The 24,107-nt window shown below is 42.1% G+C and overlaps 3 protein-coding genes across 4 annotated transcripts in view; 2 read left to right on the top strand and 1 right to left on the bottom strand.

The window, feature by feature from the left end:
- LOC109419338 (extracellular serine/threonine protein CG31145) overlaps nt 1–24,107 on the top strand; it is a 341,080-nt gene that overhangs the window by 27,653 nt on the left and 289,320 nt on the right. The window lies entirely within an intron of this gene.
- Nucleotides 1–24,107, bottom strand: part of LOC115254245 (galactokinase) — a 154,149-nt gene that overhangs the window by 122,624 nt on the left and 7,418 nt on the right. The gene's annotated exons all lie outside the window — the stretch shown is intronic.
- Nucleotides 1,733–5,074, top strand: LOC134290364 (uncharacterized). The gene has a single exon (XM_062857486.1). It carries the CDS (start codon nt 1,733–1,735, stop codon nt 5,072–5,074), a length of 3,342 nt encoding a protein of 1,113 aa, XP_062713470.1.

The raw sequence follows: 24,107 nt of genomic DNA, 5'->3' as shown, positions 1-24,107 counted from the left end.
CTTGTCATCAGAAGTGTCTGGTTCCGTACCATCCCCCTCGCAGTTAGCCGCACGACAGATCATGCCCCGCGATTTGCCTCCCTTCGCCGGTGACCCTGCTGATTGGCCGATTTTCGTTAGTGCGTTTACCAATACAACTACTGCGTGCGGATATTCGAACGTGGAAAATCTCGCGAGATTGCAAAGGTGTTTGAAAGGTGCAGCTTATGAAGCCGTTTGCAGCAGACTGCTGCTACCAGCTTCAGTGCCGCAGGTGCTGAACACTTTGGAACTTTTGTTTGGAAGACCGGAGCTGTTGATAAATGTCCTGTTGGAGAAAGTGCGAGCTACCCCGGCGCCTCGAGCCGAGAGATTGGAAACACTCATCGAGTTCGGGATGGCCGTTCAGAGCCTGTGTGACCACCTAGAAGCAGCGGGTCAACAAGCTCATCTAACAAACCCACATCTTTTGATGGAGTTGGTGGACAAGCTGCCCGCCCACGTAAAAATGGAATGGGCGAGTTTCATGCAGACATACCCGTTAGTGAATTTGAAAACCTTTGGCGATTTTATGAACGGTGTGGTGATTTCGGCTAGCAAAGTGACCCTGTATAGCGGAGGGATAAATAAAACAAGTTTGGCGGAGAAGTCGAAGGAAAAATTCAAAGGATCGATCAATGCGCACGTGAGTAAAACGGATTTCCCAAGAAGTGACGAGAAGCTGTGTTACGTCTGTGACGACAGAGGACACCGAGTTCGTGATTGCGACGTTTTTAAGGCACTAACTGTCGACGATCGTTGGAGGGTTGCGCAAACGCATGAACTATGCCGTAGCTGTCTGTACGCGCACGGCAGAAGAAACTGCCGATATGCTAACCAATGTGGAATCAACGGTTGCACATTCCGCCATCACCCGCTGCTGCACTCCAACCGGACCAATCAGTCTTCACACGGAACTATTCATCAAGATGTTGAGTCAGCCGGTATACATACACACGGTATATCGAATGATTCACTGTTGTTCCGTATTATGCCTGTGACGCTCTATGGACCTCGTAAGGCTGTGGAAACCTACGCCTTTCTCGACGATGGGTCGCAACTTACGTTGATGGACGAGGCGCTTTTAAGCGAGCTTGGAGTTGGTGGCAAGCTGATGCCCCTCTGCTTGACCTGGACAGGCAACGTGTCCCGAATAGAAGCGAACTCGCAGCAACTACAACTAATGATATCGGGCGTTGACGAAGGAGAGCGTTTAAAACTTGATGACATCCGTACCGTGAAACGACTTGCTCTACCGGGGCAATCTCTGCGAATCGAAGACCTTGCAAACAGGTTCCAGCATCTCCAAGGTCTACCAATTGCTGATTATGAAAATGCCATTCCTCGTCTGCTAATTGGAGTCAACAATTTGCATCTAACTGTCCCATTAAAGGTGAAGGAAGGAAACATCAATGAACCGGTAGCGGTGAAAACTCGGCTAGGTTGGAGCGTGTATGGCGGACGAAATATCTCATCACCAAACTCACTTAACTTTCATGCCTGTGAATGTGTCGATGGTCAGAATCTGCATGAATTAGTGAAGAGCTACTTCACGTTGGAGGATGTCGGAATCAAGACAACGAATGCGCTAATTTCAGCGGAAGATCGAAGGGCTCAACACATTTTGAAGAAGACCACAGCGTGAGTAGGAAATTGTTACGAGACTGGCTTACTGTGGAAATACGACAATGTGGAGTTTCCGGATAGTTACGCGATGGCTTTGCGAAGACTCGAGTGTCTGGAGCGTCGAATGAATAGAGATCCGACGTTGAAGGAAAATCTAACACGCCAGATAGATGAATATCAACAAAAGGGGTATGCACATCGAGCCACCGAGGAAGAGTTGTCAGCTGCTGATATGAAACGAATCTGGTACCTACCCCTTGGAGCGGTGGTGAATCCGAAAAAGCCGGGAAAGATCCGTCTCATTTGGGATGCGTCTGCCATGGTCAATGGCATATCTCTCAATTCGCTACTTTTGAAGGGTCCCGATCAACTGACTTCCTTATCTGCTATCTTAGTCCGTTTTCGACAGTTCGGTATAGCTGTATCAGCTGACATAAAGGAAATGTTCCACCAAATTCGAATCCGTGAGGCGGATCGACACTCTCAGCGTTTCCTTTGGCGCACTGACCCGTCAAACGAGCCAAACATTTTCCTGATGGACGTGGCGACTTTCGGCTCGACGTGTTCGCCAGCGTCCGCACAATACGTCAAGAATCAAAATGCGACTGAATTCTCCGAAGAGTATCCCAGAGCTTCAGCAGATATCATCGAGAATCACTACGTAGATGATTATTTGACGAGTTTCGCGTCCGAAGAAGAAGCTATCGAAGTTTCCAGTCAAGTACGGGAAATACACGACAGAGGTGGATTTTCGCTACGGAACTGGCAATCGAATAGCCCTGCTGTGGTCCATAGTCTTGGCGAAACCAAGGATTCAAGCAATAAACACATGTTCTTGGACAAGAGCAGTCAGTATGAGCGGGTTCTCGGTATGTTATGGCTAACGGATGAAGACAAGTTGGGCTTTTGTACGCAGATGAAAGATGATGTGCAACAAATAATTGAAGGCATATCTCGTCCAACGAAGCGACAGGTCTTGCGATGTCTAATGAGCTTCTTTGACCCTCTGGGTTTATTAAGCTTTCTTCTTGTTCATGGAAAGATTCTTTTGCAAGATATCTGGCGAGCTGGAATCATGTGGGACCAAGAAATTGATGGAGATCAACAGGAAAGCTGGCAAAGATGGACCGAAGCGCTGAAACAGATACAAACGGTGAAGATTCCACGATGTTATTTCCCTAACGCTACATCTGAGCACTACCGTCGACTACAGTTACACATTTTCGTGGATGCGAGCGAGGTCGCATATGCGGCTGTCGCTTATTTCCGTATTGTCGATCCAAAAGGAGCGATACGCTGTATTTTGGTGGCAGCAAAGACCAAAGTAGCCCCACTGAAACCAATGTCAATACCCCGCTTGGAACTGCAAGCAGCTGTACTTGGATCTAGATTGCTACGCTTTGCACAGGAATCTCATAACGTAACCGTGACGCAGCGGTTCTTGTGGTCGGACTCATCAACTGTTTTGGCCTGGTTGAAATCGGATCCTCGCAAGTATAAGCAGTATGTGGCCTGTAGGATTGGTGAAATTCTGGAGGTAACGGAGGTGAGTGAGTGGCAATGGATCCCGTCGAAGCAGAACCCAGCGGATTTAGCAACGAAATGGGGAAATGGACCAAGCATGGATGCCGAAGGAGTATGGTTCACTGGGCCGCCATTTCTTTTACAACCCGAACTAGAATGGCCGAAGCACAACAAGCTGTTTCAACAAACTACCGAAGAGGAGTTACGCGTTTGCAACGTTCATTGTGAAGCTGTCAAGATGTCATCGGTGATCGATTGGGAGCGATTCTCAAAGTGGGAGCGGCTGCACAGAGCGATGGCGTACGTACACAGATACATAAATAACCTGGAACGACGGTGTCACGGTGGACGAACAGCTAACGGTCACCTTACTCAAGCTGAATTGCGCCAAGCTGAAACAACGTTGATTAAGATGGCACAGCGAGAAGAATTTCAAGCAGAGATGGCGATTCTGATACGCAACCGCGATAGATCAACAGCCGAGCAGCTCAATCTGGACAAAAGCAGCATATTGTATCATCTGTCACCCTTCATCGACGAGTTGGGAATCCTAAGGCAGGAAGGGAGAATCGGCGCTGCACAGTATGCAAGCATCGAAATGAAGTACCCAGCTATTCTACCAAGAAACCATAGGATCACGATGCTGATTTTGGATTGCTATCATCGACAATATCAACACGGCAACGCAGAAACTGTAGTAAACGAAATCAGGCAGCGATACCACGTGGCACGATTAAGAGCACTAGTTCGAAAAATCAGTAGTAGTTGTCTAGCCTGCCGAGTGATGAAAGCAGCTCCTCGCGTGCCCCGCATGGCGGCTCTTCCTCCCGCTCGCTTGGCGGCATTTGTTAGACCGTTTACATACGTGGGATTGGACTTCTTTGGACCTATACATGTAAAGGTAGGGCGAGGAAGTGCTAAGAGATGGATAGCACTCTTCACTTGCCTTACGATCCGAGCAGTACATTGTGAAGTCGTTTGCAGTCTCTCTACTGATGCCTGTATCAAGTCAATTCGTCGTTTTGTAAGTCGTCGTGGTGCGCCTGCGGAACTATTTTCGGATAACGGCAGCAACTTTCAAGGAACGGCGCGAGTGTTGATGGCCCAGATTCAACAAGGACTTGCGGCGACGGTGACAAGTACAACGACAAGATGGGTATTCATTCCTCCAGCGTCCCCACACATGGGGGGCGCTTGGGAGCGCATGGTGCGCTCCGTGAAGCAAGCGATGTTTAGTGCGTATCATTCGGATCGGAAGCTAGATGATGAATCTCTGTTAACGTTCGTTGCCGAGGCCGAAGCTATTGTCAACAGTCGACCTTTAACTTACCTACCCTTGGATTCGGAGGAAAGCGAAGCCCTAACCCCCAACCATTTCCTCCTGGGCAGCTCAAGAGGTATTCTACAACCAGTTGCCGAACCAACGGATTGTTCAGCGGCTGTGCGAAGCTCGTTCAGCATGATCCAACACCAGCTGGACTGTTTCTGGAGACGCTGGATTAGAGAAATGCTGCCAACGTTGACGAAGAGAACCAAATGGTTCCAAGAGGAAAGGCCAATAACGGTTGGAGATTTGGTTTTGATTGTGGATGCTGGCAAGAGGAATGACTGGACCAGGGGACGCATATTGGAAGTTATACCAGGAAGCGACGGGCGAATACGACAGGCCGTCGTGAGAACTGCGGGGGGATTACTGCGTAGATCGGTAGCAAAATTGGCTGTACTGAATATTGAGCATAGTGGTAAAACTGGGACCGGTGGCCAGTGTTACGGGGGGGGAGGATGTTGCCGCTGGGAGCACTGCCTCAGATACGCATACTGCAGGGCCAGCCCGACCGAAACGGAATGTCATTCCGACAGATCCGTCAACTGTCAACGAAGAGGAGTAGATGAAGAAACAACGTAGATATTGATCATTGTTTCGTGGCATGTGAATGATAGTGCACATATGCGGACTTGTGAAAACTATTTCTCTTAAAATTTCCAACAAAACTGAAGTTTGACTTAATTTGTTATTTCCTTAAAACTAATTTGTTGGGACAGTAAGTGGATGAATTATAAAACTTAATACTAGGACACAGTTATAAAATATCTTGATTTACAGAACTCGAACAGATTGAGGTTAAAACTTACATAGCTAGTGGTCGTAAAATTCTACTAGTTATCAGAAGGTACTTAATTCTAACATGCACTTATGACTAGATTATGGATAGAATTTGTTCGATTACAGTTGAATTTGATTGGGCTAGAGCAGCAGAGAAGAACCGGTTATATTGTGGTGGAAACACCGTATGTGTAAGTGGACAAAATTGTTAAACCTAACCAAAACTAACTGAATACATTTTGCAGTTTAAAGCTTCACTGCACTACCGCACCAAACCTGCGTCTGTGTTGCTGAAAACCTGGTGTTCAGTTCCCCTCGGTTCAATCCCTATTCTGCCCCCGCTCAACATGGATGTCTTGAAGGAATCCCTGGAAGAAGTTCCTATAATGCAGATTTTTTCGCACGTATGAGCGCACAAAAAAGTGGGAAAATTAACAAATGTATCTTTGAACGAACTTTGGTCTGGCTAGCAGTCCTAAGGCGAAACTGGTATCCTCTGATTTTTTTTGAGGTGGAAAATGTTTTCCATTTCTGCAAAAACCATTTTATTGAGAAATTTTGTTCAAAAATGGTTTCTGCAAAAACGAAAAACATTTTCCACTACAAAAAAAAAATCAGAAGATACCTTGATCCATACTCTACATGTGCACGAAAACCGATTTTGAAAATATTGGTTCGTTATTTAATAAAAAATCAAAAACCAAAAAGTGAGGAAATGCTTCCAGATTCGCCTTAATAAATTGGCCTGCAAATTTATTTTCTTGGCTCCAACGTTTCGATCCCAATTTGGGTCTTCATAAGGGATCTATTTTTAATTGTTTGATAGACAGAAGCATTGACTATTATAAATAGTCTTTTCACATACATATATCATAAACTTTCGATCCAAATTGGGATCATCAAAACGTTGGAGCCAAGAAAATAAATTTGTAGACCAATTTATTAAAACTGCAAGCCAGACCAAAGTTCGTTCAAAGCAATCTTCACAGTCGAAAATCGCAAGATAACAACATTTTCTACATATTACTATATTACATATTACTCTATGTTACGCAGAAGGATGAGAAAACTATACAGGTGAATTTATTTTATTCGGGATAGCCGAATAAGTATTTCCTAGTGCAGCCTGGGTACTGCTGTCTTTCTGACTTCCGCTAGATGGCGGAGGTACGTCGCAAACGTCTGTTCACCAATGAGGTGCGGCTCAAACAGCGTCTGTTCTGGCATCCAGTGGCTGAGTATTAAATGCTCCTCCACCGGAAGCTATACCTAAGGTGACAGCCCCATCTAGATGGATAGGGTACCTTAGGCCAACAACCTATTGTTTCCGATACCCTTAAATCCACTACAGAAACCGAAAATGAAATATTACGAACTGATTCAGCCCCCAGACGCAAAGGTGTCCCAGAGAAAATCATCGGCCTCATTGAAGCACAGTACAGGGCATTTTCGTGCAGAGTACTGCACAACGGTGCCTTGTCCGATTCCATCCGGATCGTTGCAGGAGTGAGGCAAGGATGTATACTATCACCGCTACTGTTCCTCATCGAAATTGACGAGATCCTGAATGGTGCGATTGATCGTGAACCCAACCGTGGGTTTCTGTGGCAGCCCATAACAAAGGAGCACCTAAATGACTTTGACCTGGCTGATGACATTGGTCTCCTAGCTCAACGGCGCTCTGATATGCAGAGCAAGCTCGATGATCTTGCCAATCGCTCCTCAGTGGCAGGTTTTATCAAGACCCAAGACCCAATCGTTAGATGTAAACACGGTCAACCATTCCAGATTAACGGTAGCTGGGCAAGCAGTGGAGAATTTTAAAAAATTTCATCTTCTTGGTAGCCAAATGCGATGGTGGCACCCTGTGGCACCAAGATAGACATTGGTGCACGGATCAAGAAGGCGAGGGCTACTTTGGCGAGTTTAAGAATGTATGGAAAAACAACCACATTTAATTTAGTTGATGCACCAAAATCTGAATTTTCAATTCGATTGTGAAATCTGTGCTGCTGTACGGCAGTGAAACTTGGTGTGTATCAGTGGAGAACACTCAACGGCTGCAGGTTTTCATCAATAGATTCCTGCGGTATGTAATTCGTGCATGGTGGCCTCACAATTGGATCTCCAACGTCGAGCTCCATCGTCGATGTCATCAAAAGCCGATAGCAACACAAATTCGGGGTGAAGGTGAGTTATCTTGTATTTTTTAGGCATCCATACTTATTTTTTATCCCAATTGCTTAGCCTCGATGGCACCACTGGGTTCCAGACCCGGTGTACCATCTGAGATACCATACTTTCTTGACTATCAATTATTTCGAACACCGTTTCAAATTGCAGCTCTTAACCTAATTGTCTTCATCGAATCGAATAAAATGGAGCTACAGTTTGTGACACAAAAACGCAAACCCATTTCTCGTGTATAATATGGGAAATATCCCTCATCGGAAACGCATCGGTTCTGGCCTCAATGGAAACAGTTTGATCACTATTGACATCATGGATTTTCCATTTATTTATTTCATTGAACTCAGAAAACCAGCAGACGCGTCGAGTTGAACAATTTTCGCACAATAACCAGATCAGGCCACACAATAAGAACGCAAAACATTCTGTGCATTTCCTCAGCTCTCTTTCGCTACGCGTAAGTGTCGAGTTCCTCAAAGTCAATAACTCCATTGGCGCTCGCGCCTTCAGCGCATTCAGTCCGCGTTCATCGCGCGCGCAACTTTCAATTCCTTTTACTGTGGCCGAGGCCTTCCCGCTTGCCCGCTTTGTTGTGGTGAATGCGGCCTAATATGCTTTTGGACGCACATATGAAGAAAATTGCATAATCGGTCGGTCATTGCCAATCCGAAAAAAAAGCATTCATCGAGCGATCGCCGCGAGAGCAATTACACCAACTAATAGCTGGATTGATGCACCTCGTTCCAATGCGAATTCTTTGGGCTTCCTACCTATACGGTACCCCTCGTACGGAACAGCCTGCGCGCTACAAAAATACACTTTAAAAATCGATGGATAAAAAAAACATTCTCAACACTTCAGAGCACCATTGACCGTGGCCGCTATTCCGTGCACTCGCCGGACGGTTGAGTGGAAGTGTTGAGGTAGCTCTGAAGCGAAAAAATAAAAATCGCCGGTCATTTAGGAAATTTAGTCACGAGAACACATGTTAACAAACGCCCAATAATGCAACCTACAGCACAATTCCATCTTTTTGGCCTGTCCGTGAGAAAACATTCGAACAACAGTCTTCTCTATTGGTGGAAAGGTGTTAATTTTGCGATTTTTTTTTTTTTGCACAAGTCATGTCCGTTCGCACAGGTGAAGACGCGGTAACGGAACTCTAATCGATTGAAAGAATTAGAGGTGCTGCATTATGAGCTGGGAAATAGTAGGTGGGTAGTTGGTCACGAACATGACCTGGCTATAATTGACAGTTAGATTCCTTTCAGAAATCCTTCAGTAGTTCCTGTGGAACTGGAAAGCTTTTTCGACAATTGGCTTCTTTAACGATGTTGAGATAATACCATATTCTGAATCTGCATGCAAAACCGAGCCGAAATCCAAATTTTCATGAATTTTGGGCCCGGGAACCTATTTAAAAATCAGTTTGAAGTTTGTATGGGAGCGATTTGTCGAATCACCCCTCGTCGCATTTTGTACTGAGTGGAGCTGTCAAGCAGTTGCTCAGCTGCCAAAAAGTGATTTCAAAAAATCTCTTTGAAATTAATTTTAGGTATCAAAGTAAAGTTCAAAAAATCTGAAAAAAAATCATAGTAGCTCAGAAAATGGTGCTCTTTCGTATGAAATCAAAAAATCAATACAATATTCTAAATTAAAAAACCCAATTCCTTTGGGTTCGGCAATTTTTTTTTTTCAAAATTTCTTTGGTAACACGTTTGGAATTTCATACAAAAAAACCTTTAGGAACATTTTTTGATAATTTATTGGTAATTGTCTTAGTAACTTTTTGGCAATTCCTTGAGATATTTTTTAATTCGTCGGAATTGTCCCCAATTGTTTTTTTTTTAATTTAATTATGTCAGCAACCCATTTAGTATTTGTTTTTTTTTATCCGCTATCTCTTCCCACAATTCTTTTAGGAGTTCCTTTGTAATGCCTCATATAATGAGTTACATTCGAAAATGACTCTGGGAACTTCCAGGCTCGTAAGAAATGTTTTCAGCACTTCCAGCTGCGCTTTGTTTTCTGAATTTACGTCGCTTATTTTTTATATTTTTTTTATTTATGCTTTTATTATTTATTTATTATGTATTTCTTCGAAAATCCGTTAGAAAGCTCCTTCGATTTTTTTTTCATACTTTCTATTATTATTCTGTGAATTCTTCAGACAATTTCTTCAGTAATTAATTAAGGAACTCCTGCAGCAGTTTCCTTTGGAATACCTTCGGCATTTCTGAGGTAACTTGAATTGAAAATTGATTTACGAATTCAATCATCACTTGAATTTCTCAGGCAAATCTTTTGGAAACCTCTTCACATTCCTCTGTGATCATTATTTGAGGACTTCTTTAGTAATTCCTTTGGAATTTCCTTAGCGAATTTCTCAGAGAACTCTTTTGAAAATTTATTTAAAAAAATCTCCCACAATTCTTCCAGAATTATTTCTGACATTTTAGTACGCTGATCGCGAGAAATTTCTTGGCCTATCTCGATGCGTGGAAAATTCAGGCAAGGAATCGCTCAAGAAATAATAAAGCGTCGCTTTATTCCTGATCCTAGTACGGAGCTGAAACGAAACGTCAAATCAAATGGGGCTTGCTGTGTTAAATTTCTTGACCATTCCGGTCACGGAAAAATGATGCACTGAACGAAAATTACTTGAGCGATTCCGATTGAAGTGCATACCTCCCATTACTCAATAAATGGAGTGTTACCCCCCCTCCCCGCAAAGCGATGGCCGTTGTATTTGAATGAGCCCTAACATGAAAAGAATGGGTGACAAAACGTCGAAAGACAAAACGTCGAATACCAAAACGTCGAAAGGACAAAACGTCGAAAAGTGTGTAACTGTTCGCAGTTCAGTTTGGATTTTTTTTTAGATTTTATATGGATCTATTTAATCCTGTTGATAGCCCAAGAGGGGTGGCGATACGGTAGATCCATCAAAAAGGGCAGGATGGCGAACTACTTAACACACTCATTATGTCTTATTATCTCGGGTCACTGCCCAAGCAGAAAAGGTCAGTGACTCATTTTGCACTCTATAATGTTACCCGAGTTGAAACCACCAGCTGTGTAAAGATTATTGTGTGGATACTTGGCATTGTTGTGCTAGTACAATATTCTGGAATATCGGATGAATTGCGGAGAAGGACAGCCGTAACAAAACCAGACGCCCTTGAAGAAATAATGCGCCCGATGATCGCCATCGCCACCCTAAAGGTGCCAGAGATCCGGCCGACGATAGCTAGAGGCCACCATCGTAGCCACCCTGAAGGAAGTTATGACGTAATGCTGAAAATTTGTGGAAGATATCACTGATATTGTGCCACTCGCAGTGTTGCATTTGAACGCGATCAATTTGCGTTGAAGTTCCAAAACGACAGGCTGCGATCAAACATATTTGAACTGCTCAGTTCAAAATTTGGAACGCACGTGAGCTCGAAAGTGAACGCAACTTGAGCAAGAACTGCACCCGCAGAATGCCAACATGTCAACATGGTACCCTGGTACCTGGTGAACTGAAATGGTCCTGTTTCTACCATTTCTTCACCAATACCAACTAGCAATCTTGGGCTGATTCGATTCAGAAACTCGCCCTCAATTGAGAGGGGGAACCAGTTTGGTCATCGTGGATTGCAGAAAAATCCAGGTTTTGGTGCAGAATCTTAATGCCCGATGCCAAAATATCCCACTTCATAGTGGCGCATATTTTCGCGCAACAACGCATGTATGCAGATGCGTCACAAAGTCCTAGGGCAGCACCTTGGTCAGGACGCACATAAGATTTGATTTCACATCCAAGCTCAGTTCATTTTTGGTTCGCGTTTCAATTGCAACACTGGGTGCCAGTAGAAGGGGCTCGAAAGAAGTAAGAGAAGAAAAGGCCGGGAATAAATAATGTATACATAACGTGACGTGATGTGAGTTTTTTATATACGACAGTGCGAAAATTCCCTACCCATGAAGAACTGGTCAAGAAAGTTGCCCACCCTGAGGTGTTGTTTCAGGGAGGCTCAGAAAGGCTCCCCTCTGAACTAGTTGGCAGATACAAGTGAAAGAATGAGTTTCCTTTAAAAGAATAAAGAACTCACTATTTGGTTAGATAACTCATTTTCGACGTTTTGTCCTTTCGACGTTTTGTCCCTTTCGACGTTTTGGCATTCGACCTTTCGGCATTCGACGTTTTGGCATTCGACGTGTTGTCTTTCGACGTTTTGTCCCTAAGCCCATGAATAGCGTAGACATCAACAACCATGCGTCTCCATGTGTGCCTCAATCTCGTTGGAAACACTTGGCTGGTAATAAAATCAATAGAAAACCTTAATTGAAAGCACTAAAAACCAGAAGTTGCCTATTTTCATTGGGAAATCAAAAGATTTTTCGTGGGTTTGGTGGCTTAGCTTCTAGAAGGATTTTCGATGCAAACATATCTTGACACCATTCACCATGGCCGGGGGGAATTACAAATGTGGGGGCCCTTTTTCAGAGGATATATTTTTTTGTTCATGTAAAAAATCAAAAAATATTAATCATTCTTTCAAATAAATATCATAAAAACATTTTAATGTCGTTGTGAAAAAAAATGAATCTAGAACAATAAACAGAACTAGGAAAAATGTTGATATCCATTGAATTTATTTATTAGATCCCATGCCTACTTAAAATTCATGTCAAAGAATTCATAAATGAAATGTTCAAGAAATTTCTAGTAAAATTTGTAGCACAATCGGTGGTGTCGTTTTTACGAAATCCAGAAAGAACTTCTAATGAATCAGTGCTGCAATCTGGAGAAGCTGCTGGTCGATTACCATAAAGAATGAACACTTAACAAAACTATGTTTTAACACGACTGTCATGAGAGGTTCTGGCAGCCTTCTAAAAGAATTTTCCACAAAACTTTAAAATCAAAAAGTATTTGAAAAAAAAATTGCTTAAGAAATTTCAAAGGGAATCCATGATAAGTTCCTGATAGATTTTCTGATTTTATTTTCATTTAAATTTTCAATTAAATATCTCAAAAATCTTTGGCGGAAATGTCTGAGTTTTTAGCCAATTTCTCCAAAAGGAGCTGTCCATTTATTACGTAAGGGAATTTTCACGATTTTTCGATACCCCTTCTTTACTTGTAAGATGTTTGTATGAGAACCGGTATAAGCCCCATAAACCCTTACTTAATTAATGGACAGCCACTTCAGTCAACGAATCTCTCATCCTAAAAACAATGTCACAATATAATCATTTCATTTCATTTTATTTTCAAGTTATTTTGGCATTACAAATGTGATATAATTTCCTTAGCTGAGATTTGGACTTCCTTGCAGCAGCTCAGTTATTCTATATTCAAAAATTTACTGGTAGCATGGGATGAACTAAACATTGGAAAGGAAAAACTATTGAAAAACCCTTCCGAAATTGGAAATAGAGTTGGGATAGTTGGAGGAAAGGTAAAAATATTCTTATGCTAATATCACAGTTTGCGCGCCATCAGTTGTTCTAGCAACGGATTTGCTGAAGTTGCACATCCCAACCAGAACTTGGGGAGTACACGTTTGATCCATTCGTCGATGAGTTCCACCGTCGCTAATCTGTGGACATCTTCGGTGGGGTGAAACGGGTCCAGGTTGAGCATCATCTTCAGTAACCGGTTTTGTTTCACCTGGAGTTTCTTACGATGGGTAGCGGCGCAATCGAACCAGGCAGGAAAACCGTACGTCATCGACGGCATGAACACCAATTTGTAGAGGAGTAGTTTCGACTTCTTGTCCAGGTGTGAGCGCCTGTTGATTAGCGGGTATAGCATTCTGGTAAGCCTGTCGCACTTGTCCAGAGTTTTCTTTACGTGAGTGGCAAAGGTTAGCCTTCGGTCCAGGGTAAGACCCAGATAACCCTCATCGTCCGACCATGGAATTTGTTGACCCCAGATGCAGATTTTTTGTTGCGGTAGATTTTGCGGGCTTCGCCTTCGAGTGAAGAAAATTGCTTGAGATTTACTAGCGTTTGTTTTGATCTTCCATTTTCGTTGGTAGTTTTCGATAGCGTTCTGGGCTGCTTGGAGTTTAGTACCTACGATAACTGGGTCCGAATCCGCTGCAATGTACCCGGTGTCGTTGGCGAAAAGAAAATACTGAACGCCATCTAGCATGACCAGGTCAGCGGTGAAGATGTTATAAAGATTTGGACTCAAAACTGCACCTTGAGGTACGACAAAGGGTACTTCGTGTCTGGTGGATGTATGGCCGTTAACAGTCACGTGGTACGATCGGTTTATCAGGAACGAACGAATAATTTTCAAAATGTAAGAGGGGAAGTTCCCAAGTAGCATCTTGTGCAAGATCGCTTCTTGCCATACGGAGTCGTATGCCTTCTCGACATCCAAAAGCACCATGCCTGACGACTTCTTCATTGCAAAATTGTTTCGAACCTCCCTCACAAGCCGGGTAAGGTGGTGGTTGGTGGAATGCCCGCTTCTGAAGCCAAATTGGACATCGGGGATAATCGCGTGTTTTCTATGTGTTGCTCGACACGTTTCAAGATTATGCGCTCGAGAAGCTTACTGAAGGCAGAGAGTAGGCTAATTGGCCTGTAAGTGGTCGCATTCGTAGAGTCCTTGTTCGGCTTCGGGATGGCGATTACTACCGCGTGCTTCCAATAGGAGACTCTCCTATTGAAAAAGCTCGGCTCACGAGCAAAACTCAGCTAATTTCATGCTAACTTGATGCTCATCAGAAAGATAGGCCATGAGCGTTCAAGCTCATTGAACTTGGACGCTCATCAGTTAAATGAGCATCGAGCACCGCAGCTCACAGTACCTAAACAAACTGAGCTTGGATTTATTATGGAAAAAATGTCACATTTTCGACCGCATTTTTCGTGTATAAAACCTTTACCAATATAAATAACTAGTTGTGTTTCGATGTTTCTCTCATTCTGAGTAGCATTTTACAGGCTAAGGTTAGGCCAGAACCGTCTCCAAAGGGCTCAAAATATTATTTTGTAGTAAAACTCATAAAAAAAACGAATTTGACTACCTAGGAGGAAAGTGAGCTGACCTGTGACCTGACCACTAAATGTTTATCATCAGGGAGCATCCATAATGTTGTCTTTTTGGAAGATCTTTGACACTTCCTCCCTCATCGTACCTAACCTTTTTTTTCCAATCCTAATACATGGTTAGTAGTAAAATCAGAGAGTCCCCCTCTATCCCAAAACACTACGTCATTAATTGATGGTCCCAGTCGGTCCGTAGTCAGTATCAAGCTGATCTACAAGCAGAATACGGTCTCGTCCGTGGACTATCGATTGCATCAACAAAGGACCACCCCAGGCCACTTTCGTAGCAATACGCCAGCAAGCGGCACCACCACCATTGAGGTGTGCTAATACCAATCCACTAGACCAGTCAAGAAGAACTTCACAGTTTTCCATCCTTTTTTTTTTTTTCGCGTTGTCCCTCCGGATTACCCAACAACATGCTGGCCTTGTGACTGACTGTGTCGAACGTTCCATACTGCTGAGCTTTTTATCCGGGAGTCGTGGTTTATCCGCTGGTCCTATTGAACAGTTTCTCAGCCTCAGTTAGTATCAACTTCTACAAATGCAGGTTATGACAGAATTGGCTGCATGAAAATAGTGATGGTTTGCTATGATTTCCGACTAGCACATAATCGACCAAGGAAAGGCGTCGTCAAGCAAACTCTAGCTCATTGTTTATTGCAGAAGTGAGCCATCGTGATCGCTGAGTTTAAAGGAGTTGAGCATAACAGATCGCTCACAGCACCGGGACACTGCGATCACGTTAGGCTCATGCTCGTTGAGCTCGCTCGCAAGTGCAATGCCTGTAGGAGAGAAAGTACCCAAACCGAATACAAGCAGAAAAGATTCTAGCGAGTAGAATATGGGCCTTTCGAGGTAACTTCTTGAGCACGCAGTTTCTGATGCTGTTCCAAAATAATCAGAAACTCTTCGAAAATGCATGCTAGATTTCAACAGTTTTGGTGATCTACAATTTGAGTCACTCGAAAGCTGAGCTGTCAAAGTAAAACAAAACTCTAGAGTACCCAAATAGAAACTTCAAAGTTTTGAGAAAAAAATAGAGTGGCGTGTACAAGACACAACCGCATGACGTAAACTACGTAATGCAGTTTGTTATTGGTTGAACCAATAGTTTGAATCAATAAAAAATAATCATATCATAAGAAACAAGGTAAATTCTGCAAGTTTAAGAATTCCGGTATTGGAAATAATTACAAAATAGTTTGAACTTGTACCGACTTTTCGAACTCTCTAAGCAGAATACCCTCTTCAAATGAGTGTAATAAGTTTTGTACCTTTTAATTCCGCCCTATTTTACTTATCCTTTGAAGATACGCGTATCGACTACCACTTGTAATCTTCCTCAGTGTCAGTTATCCACAGTTTGAAGCCTAAGCGAGGCCGGCGGAAATCCCTTATATACTGCGTTGATGGTAGCGCAAGAAGAAAGCGCACTCGCTAGATTCAGAGACACGACCAGATGAAAAGACACGGTTTAATTTCCGCACAATGCTGTTGCATTTTGTTTAGTATACTATAGTAGGTTTCAAAATTCGGCAGTTTTGACGCTTATGTGACCAGCGTCACTTTATCGGAAAGTCTGCCATTTACTCTTTCAGAAAATTGATAAAGCCCTTGAAGAGGCTGTTCGAACCAGAATTTAGTCAAATTATTGAACGTGAATTCAACAAATTTCATTGTTTTGGCAGCAAGTCAGAACAGCAACGAGGCTTTGTCTTAGGACGTCCATAAGAAGAAGAAGAAGAAGTAGAAGAATTGGTTTGATAGATAGAAGAAGAATTAGTTTGACGAGAGAGGGGTAAGAATCAGTAATGCCATACAGCTTACTTTGCAATCAAACAGATCAATCAGAAATGCAAATCATTAAGCTTTTGCTAATTTTATGACTGGAATTGCCTATATATTATTTATCAAAGAATATCTATAAATCGTAGTAGCTTTCTTCCAGATTTTGCGGCAAAAATGGGCACAGAGAATTTTGATTTTTGCAAAGATAATACTAATTGAAATTTGGTTGAGAAATAATCTTCATTTCTTCATTAAACTTGCAATTTCTCTAAGTTTAAGAAAATTATTGGAAATTCCGCTTTTGTAAATTTATATGGAGTGTATCGTGGATGCTACAAGAAGCAATTATATTTCCACAACTTCGCTACTCCGGTTTTGAGACTGTGCCGATTTTGACATTATTTGTGACCCGGCGCTTCGTCTTCCTTAGAAAATTATTCGGTTCATTCTTGTGGAGGAACATTGGAAAACGCAAACGGAGAAACTGGCTAGCCCTTCATCATCCCTATCCAATCATCCCCTAGAAAGGTCATAAACGAATGATGGAAGATGAGAAGAATTTAACTGGACGGCAAAACGCAAAAATGTGCTCACACGCAATCGGCTGGTTAAAACATTTGCTTACTTTTCCCAAATTTTCAATAGTTTGCTGTTGAAAATCAATAATTTTGATTATTTGTCATAAGTGGTACGTACATGCATTTCCAATCGATTAATATGAAATATTTGGAAATAATACTATTAATGGCTGAGTTATTAGCGTGCAAAATCTGACATAATTTCGTGACCGTCGTAAAATTTTAGATTTCCAATGCCGTGGTAGCGTAAGTACCTCATTTCATGCAATTTTACCGCACTCGCGTAGTAGATGGTTTTAAAATGTCGGCATTTGCATGTCTTCACTTAATTCGGAATAAACTCTTGCAGAAAATATAGAATTGTAGCCCTCATAAGGGCTGTTTAAATTTAATTGCTTACTAAAGGTGAATTTCGGTAGTTATGATTGCGAAATCCAGAACGGCGACGGTGGCGTTGACTCCGATGGTGGGTTTGCGAGGCGATGCTGTGCAAAACGTGACGATGCGAAAGCGGACGCACTCGCGCGCAACCGCCGTCGACCATCGCGATCGGCTTGCCAAAGCATACTTTTATTTATTTTTATTTTATTTATTTAGTTCACATCAAATTCATGATAATACTGAATCAACAATTTGCCGCCATAATACTCGATTTGCAGCTGCAGTATGCCAAAGCATACTGAAGGAAGTGAAGTGAGCGCTCCGCTGATGCGTTCCCGTCAAAGAGTTGGCAAAGAATAAGACAAAATGGGAAGAAGCAGTTTGCTTTTATAGAGATAAGTGACATTTCAACACACGAACACTAGCGCAAATTTTTCCTCACACAAAAGTGCACGCCGATTGAAAGGCTATTCAGATTGCATATGCAAATATTACCCAATCGAATTGGGTAAAACGGGTAAATAATGATAAAACTAACGTCCGGGGCAAGAGTGCAAATATTTTCCTCGCAGTTTCACAACTACATCTACAAAAAAGGCACGCATACATTTGAACGTGATTACCTCTATACGGCAAGGCGGTTCGTTTTCCCCTCTCGAACGTGGTTGGTTCGATGAGAGAGGGGTAAGAATCAGTGTATGGCATCATTTGCATTTATTTGCAATATTGGTTTGATTAATGTTCATCAAATTCATTTTAATATGCAAATCATACTTCTGCAAATTGGTAGACTAGATTTATTAAAAGTTTAATACTTATAAATAATAATTTAATATCATATATTGCACATTTTAAACGGTTAAAGTCTTGGTTAAAGTACTTATTCAATCAAATTTGGCAACACTGTTTGACAATGCTCATTTTCTTCATCAAAGTAACCACTTTTCTAAGTTGAAGAAATTGAACAAATTTTCAACCAAGTCGTACAAATTTTGCTGATTTTGTTCCTTCCATTTATAACAGCCATCTCATAGTAATTTCACTTGAAACCGTAACCTGGAAAATTATCCGTTCTCTCTTGTGGGACAGTTTTATAGCCCTCAGAAGGGCTGTTTTAATTTACATCATTTCCATCCGACGATGAGGAGTCCTCATCCGGCTGGTTACTCCAATTTTACCACCGCACGCCGCGCACGACGACGCACAACCGTTGACGCCCACCGCGCTCCGCATGTCACAGAATACTGAGCGAACATGCAAACGGAGAAACTGCTCTGTGTGGTCGTCAGATCCACTCGTGCTGCCACGCACTCCGACGCGAAGACGCATGCACAACCGCCGACAGCTACCACCGCGCTCGGAATGACTATGGCTGTTCTCCTCCTATGCGATCCCCTCTGGTCTGGTCAGCAGCACCACTTGTACCGCATCAGGTCAGGCACGACGACGCGCGACCGTCGGCAACCACCGTGCTCGGCATGTGGAAATACACTGAGCCAGTGAAAATGCAAACGGAGGTACTGGGCTCTCCGATGCGTTCCCCTCGAGAAGTCGATGCAGAATGGAGGAAGATGGGAAGAAGCAGTAATCTTTTATACTGGGTGGTGCTCGACGAAAAATCGCAAACTTGTGCTCGCACGTGATTGGCTGGATAAAACATGGGTCTACTTTTCCCAAATTTTCAATAGTTTGCAGTTGAAAATCAATAGTTAGCTATACTTATTTCAATGCGTAGATAAATTTGTGATCTATCGGTACAAAAATTTTGAAAATCGGTCGTGGAACGGCTGAGTTATTAACGCTCAAAACCCATCAATTTTTCGTGACGGTCGCAAAATTTTAGATTTTCTTTTTACACCCAGTACTTCATGTAAGACGTAGTTTACGTCAAAATCCTTTACTCCAACTCTATGAGAAATTGTTTAAGATTTTTCCAAAAGCCTTAGACAAAAAAACAAAATAATATAACAGCAATTCTTTAGTTTAGAATTCAGTAGAAGATTTTCTTCAAGATTTCCGTTAATTTTTCTTAAGCAATTGCATAAAAAGAGTAAATGATAATAAGTTTTGGAGGCAAAATTCATTATTTCATAAATATCTGGACAAATAGTTGCAGTCTTTTTCAAAAGAATCACAACATAATGTATAATTCTTGCCAGTAGACAGTAATTTAAAGTTCTAATGACAAAACTCAAATCAAGAGAAGTTTCTTGCACTATTATTTTTCATGCTTCACATTTTTTTTTTCGTGAAGTGGAATTCTGTGGGGGCCCCTAAAATGTGGGGGCCCGGAGCCCTGGCCACCTGCCCCCTCCCCACCCCTAAATCCGGCACTGCCGGATTTACCCCATCTTGGCATTTTGGGTTTTGTTCCCCTACTTGTCACATGGCTATTAGCTAGCTAGATGTGAATGTCAAAACGGGACATGCCACAAAAGTCAGCTTATTGGCTTAATTTCCAAAACAGGCGAGGAAAATAAATAACAATTGGGATCGGCCAATTTCTTTAAAAAGCTTCCAAAATTTCTTCAAGAATTCCTTTAGCATTTTTTTGGAATTTATTTGGCAACTGCCTTGAGATTTTTTTTACATATATTTATGGATTTTTATCCGGCAATTTCCTTGGGTATGTTACTTGCGGGTCAGACGGACCCTTGGCCAGAGTTTAAAATTTTCATTTTCAATGAGTGAAATTCAACGTGAATTTTGAAGATTCTCAACTGAGGGATCAAAATAAAATTCATTTTGGTGAATGAATTTTTTCACCTATTCATTCATTTTTCTGTCACTAACAATTTTCACTGAGAAACAAAACTGGACCGTAACTCCCGATTATACTTCCAATTACCTCAAAACTTGTGTATAGTTGTTAATTAGAATATTAATTATGTTCTCTATTTGTCCATTAAGTTGGATTGTGCGTCTGTTAACAGAAATTGGACGTTTTACGACATGCGAAAAAATATTCGTGACAGAGAATTGAATGAAAAAAGAGAGGCATTCAGCTGACAATGAATGTGGCCAAACACGAATGAAAAAATGAGAATGTCAATCTTCACTTTCAATCTTCGAATTTTTTACTCTCTGGGCTACCATTTTTGATCACCGGCAAGCCAGAGCTTGGGATCTATATACTCAAGCTCGGCTAATCGGAAATCTAATTAACACCTACAGTGTCGGACAAAACAATAAGACCACCAGCCATTTTTCATACAAAATGGCCAAGTTTGACGATGTGATGCTCGGTTTCTAGTGAACCGATTTGGCTGAAATTTTGACAGTCGCTCTGGAGCTACGTGAATTTTGATTTGTATTTAATTGAGTGAGATCTGCTCACTACATCAAAAGTTACAGATATACGAAACGACATAATAATAGGACCACTTCCAGATTGCCATTATCAAAGGATATATGAGAGTATCTGATACTTGATTATCGATGAACAAGTACTAAATTTAAGGATGCCATTCAAACTTGGGGACATTTTTATTTAATTGACCACAAATATCCATGATGAAAATTTGGTGTCAGAGTTTTGTCGCACCGTATATCTGTAACTTTTGAAGTAGTGAACAGAACTCAATCAATTTATTACAAATCAAAATTCCCGTAAATCGAAGTCAGTTTCCAAAATTTCAGCCAAATCGGTTTACTAGAAACTGAGTACCATATCGTGAAACTTGGGCATTTTGTATGAAATAGGACCGGTGGTCTTATTGTTTTGTCCGACACTGTATGTGCCTGAGTCTCATTTAGCACCCAATTTCAAAACTTCAAAAATCTGATTCTCAGCCGTTTCTCCACGAAAGTTAATGAAATTTTGACAGTTGATCACAAAATCCTTCTAGTTTATGTAACCATGATCATGGTTCTGGATTTTCCCGTTGTTCCGGATTTATGGCCGGGGGTACTGGGGTAACCTCCTTATCAGGTAGAGGTGCAACTTATAATTTGCCTTCGAAAACTAGCTTGCGGCATATCAAACTTCATGATTTTGCAAAACAAGAGCATTGGACCATGTTTCTAGAGACTTCGGATACACTGGCCACACCTCCGAATGTTCCGGATACTGGTGCCCCCAGGAAAGTGGCCACTTTCTGACCGGTTCTGATACCTAGCTTGCGATATATCATGATTTTACAAAACATGGCTCAATACTCTTGATTTGCAAAATCATAAAATTTGATATATCGCAAGCTAAATTTCAGAACCGGTCAGAGAATGGCCACATCCCTAGGGGCATCAGGTTTCCGGAACATCCGGAGGAGTGATCACTGCAGCCGAAGTTTCTGGAAACATGGTCCAATACTCTTGTTTTGCAAAATCATGAAGTTTGATATGTCACAAGCTAGGTTTCAGAACCGGTCAGTAAGTGGTCTCTTCCCTGGGGGCACCAGGGTACGGAACATCCGGAGAAGTGGCCGGTGTACCCGAAATCTCTAGCAACATGGTCCAATACTCTTGTTCTGCAAAATCATGAAGTTTGATATGTCACAAGCTAGGTATCAGAACCGATCAGAATGTGGCCACTCTCCTGGGGGCACCAGTTTTCCGGAACATCCAGAGAACTGGCCAGTGTATCCGAAATTTCTGAAAAAAAATGTTCCAATACTCTTGTTTTGCAAAATCATGAAGTTTGATATGTTGCAAGTTAGGCTTCCGAACCGGTCAGAAAGTGGCCACTTCCCTGGGGCTCAGGGTTTCCGGAACATCCGGAGAAGTGGCCAGTGTATCCAAAATCTCAAGAGACATGGCCCAATACTCTTGATTTGCAAAATCCTAAAGTTTGATATGTCGCAAGCTAAGTTTCCAAACCGTGCAGACAGTGGCCACTTCCCTGGAGATACCTGGGTCCGGAACATCCGGAGAAATGGCCAGTGTATCTGAAATTTCTAGAAACATGGTCCAATACTCTTGTTTTGCAAAATCATGAAGTTTGATATGTCGCAAGCTAGGTTTCAGAACCGAGCAGAAAGTGGCCACTTCCCTGGGGGCACCAAGTTTCCGGAACATCCGGAGAAGAGGCCAGCATATCCGAAATTTCTGGAAACATGGTCCAATACACTTGTTTTGCAAAATCATACAGTTTAATATGTCGCAAGCTAGGTTTTAGAACCGATCAGTAAGTGGCCACTTCCTCGGGGGCACCTGGGTTCGGAACATCCGGAGATGTGGCCATTGTATCTGAAATCTCTAGAAACATGGTCCAATACTCTTATTTTGCAAAATCATGAAGTTTGATATGCCGCAAGCTAGTTTTCGAAAGCAAATTATAAGCTGCACCTCCATCTGATAAGGAGGTTACCCCAGTACCCCCGGCCATAAATCCGGAACAACGGAAAAATCCGGAACCATGATCATGGCTACATAAACTAGAAGGATTTTGTGATCAACTGTCAAAATTTCATTAACTTTCGTTAATAAACGGCTGAGAATCAGATTTGATTTTTGAAGTTTTGAAATTGGGTGCAAAATGAGGCTCAGGCACATAAGGAACAACTGCACGGGTCTGAAATTTAACTACGTTGCGAGTTTCCCTGAATCGTCGCTGTCTGCAAGGATTTCTCGACCTTGGGAGGGTTTTCGCGGTCACTCAATCAGGTCCTTAGAACCTGAGTCCAAAGGTCTTGGGTCCTGGTTGGAAAGAGCGTTATATTTACAGGTTAGGGTATTTGCGTGCTACTGGGTCCAACTTCAACTGAGGTACAGCATATAGATCAGGCATACGTGGTTCTATCGTAATTCTCGGAGGAAGGATTCACTTTTCCACTCTCTCGAGACTTCCACAATGTGGGTAACGTCCAAAAATAGGCACTGAGTTTTAGCTTTCCGTGTTTGTTACTATGCACTTCGACTGTCGGTGTGGAAAAGAGACCTTTTCTCATCAGAAGATTCAGTAGCTTACCCTTTTTCTTCAATTTCCCTTTTTCTCTTTGCTCTGATGGTCCTTTTCGTAGCTCGCGACATCCTCGCTTAATGTCCATGCAGCAGTTAGGTGTGTGTTTTTACAATAGAGGTAATAAACTATAGAGGACGAATGTCGCTGGTGTCCCTGCCGAAACATCTCTTGCTGGCGGAGATAGGCCGGGCTATAAGTATCAAAGCGAAAAAGTATGCAGTTTGACAGATAGATACCCGACATGTTTGCGAACGAGAACAAAGGGAACATCAGCGACATTCGTCCTCTATAGTTTATTAACTCTATTGTTTTTACAAACTCGGTTCTTGGAATAGTGTTTTATACAATATTATTTATTTATTTTAAGTATTTAGGTGTGCATGCGTATAGGATACTTTTTAAGCTTCTTCTTCTTCTTCTTCTTTATGGCTTTACGTTCCCACTGGAACTTGACCGGCCTCGCTTCAAATTAGTGTTCTTTGAGCACTTCCACAGTTATTAATTGAAGGGCTTTCTTTGCCTGCAATGAATTTGTACATTGTATGGCAAGTACAATGATACACTATGCCCAGGGAGTCGAGACAATTTTCCCGACCGAAACGGGAATCCAACCGCCGTCTCCGGATTGGCGATCCATAGCCTTAACCACTAGTGGAGACCCCTTTTAAGCCAGCTATTTATTTTCCTCTGAAGCGTGAACTGAACACAATATATATTTTTTTACAGACAATCAAGGTTTGACATTAACTGACAATTTAAATTTTTCTTCATCGGTATTTCTACTCGGCAGATCAATAAAGGGTTTTGTTTCCCAACGGGAACCGGAATGTCATAGGAGCTTTCTCAGGTATTTCTTCGGGCTTATCTTTGAAAATTCCTTCGATAATGTCTGTGTAAGTTGATTAAAAAATTCAATTTTTAAATTTCTTCGGCTATTCTT

The sequence above is a fragment of the Aedes albopictus genome, chromosome 3 (genome assembly GCF_035046485.1).
Source record: "Aedes albopictus strain Foshan chromosome 3, AalbF5, whole genome shotgun sequence".
In the NCBI taxonomy this organism is placed as follows: domain Eukaryota; kingdom Metazoa; phylum Arthropoda; class Insecta; order Diptera; family Culicidae; genus Aedes; species Aedes albopictus.
The sequence above is the reverse complement of the archived record's forward strand: the minus strand, read 5'-3'. Positions and strand labels throughout refer to the sequence as shown.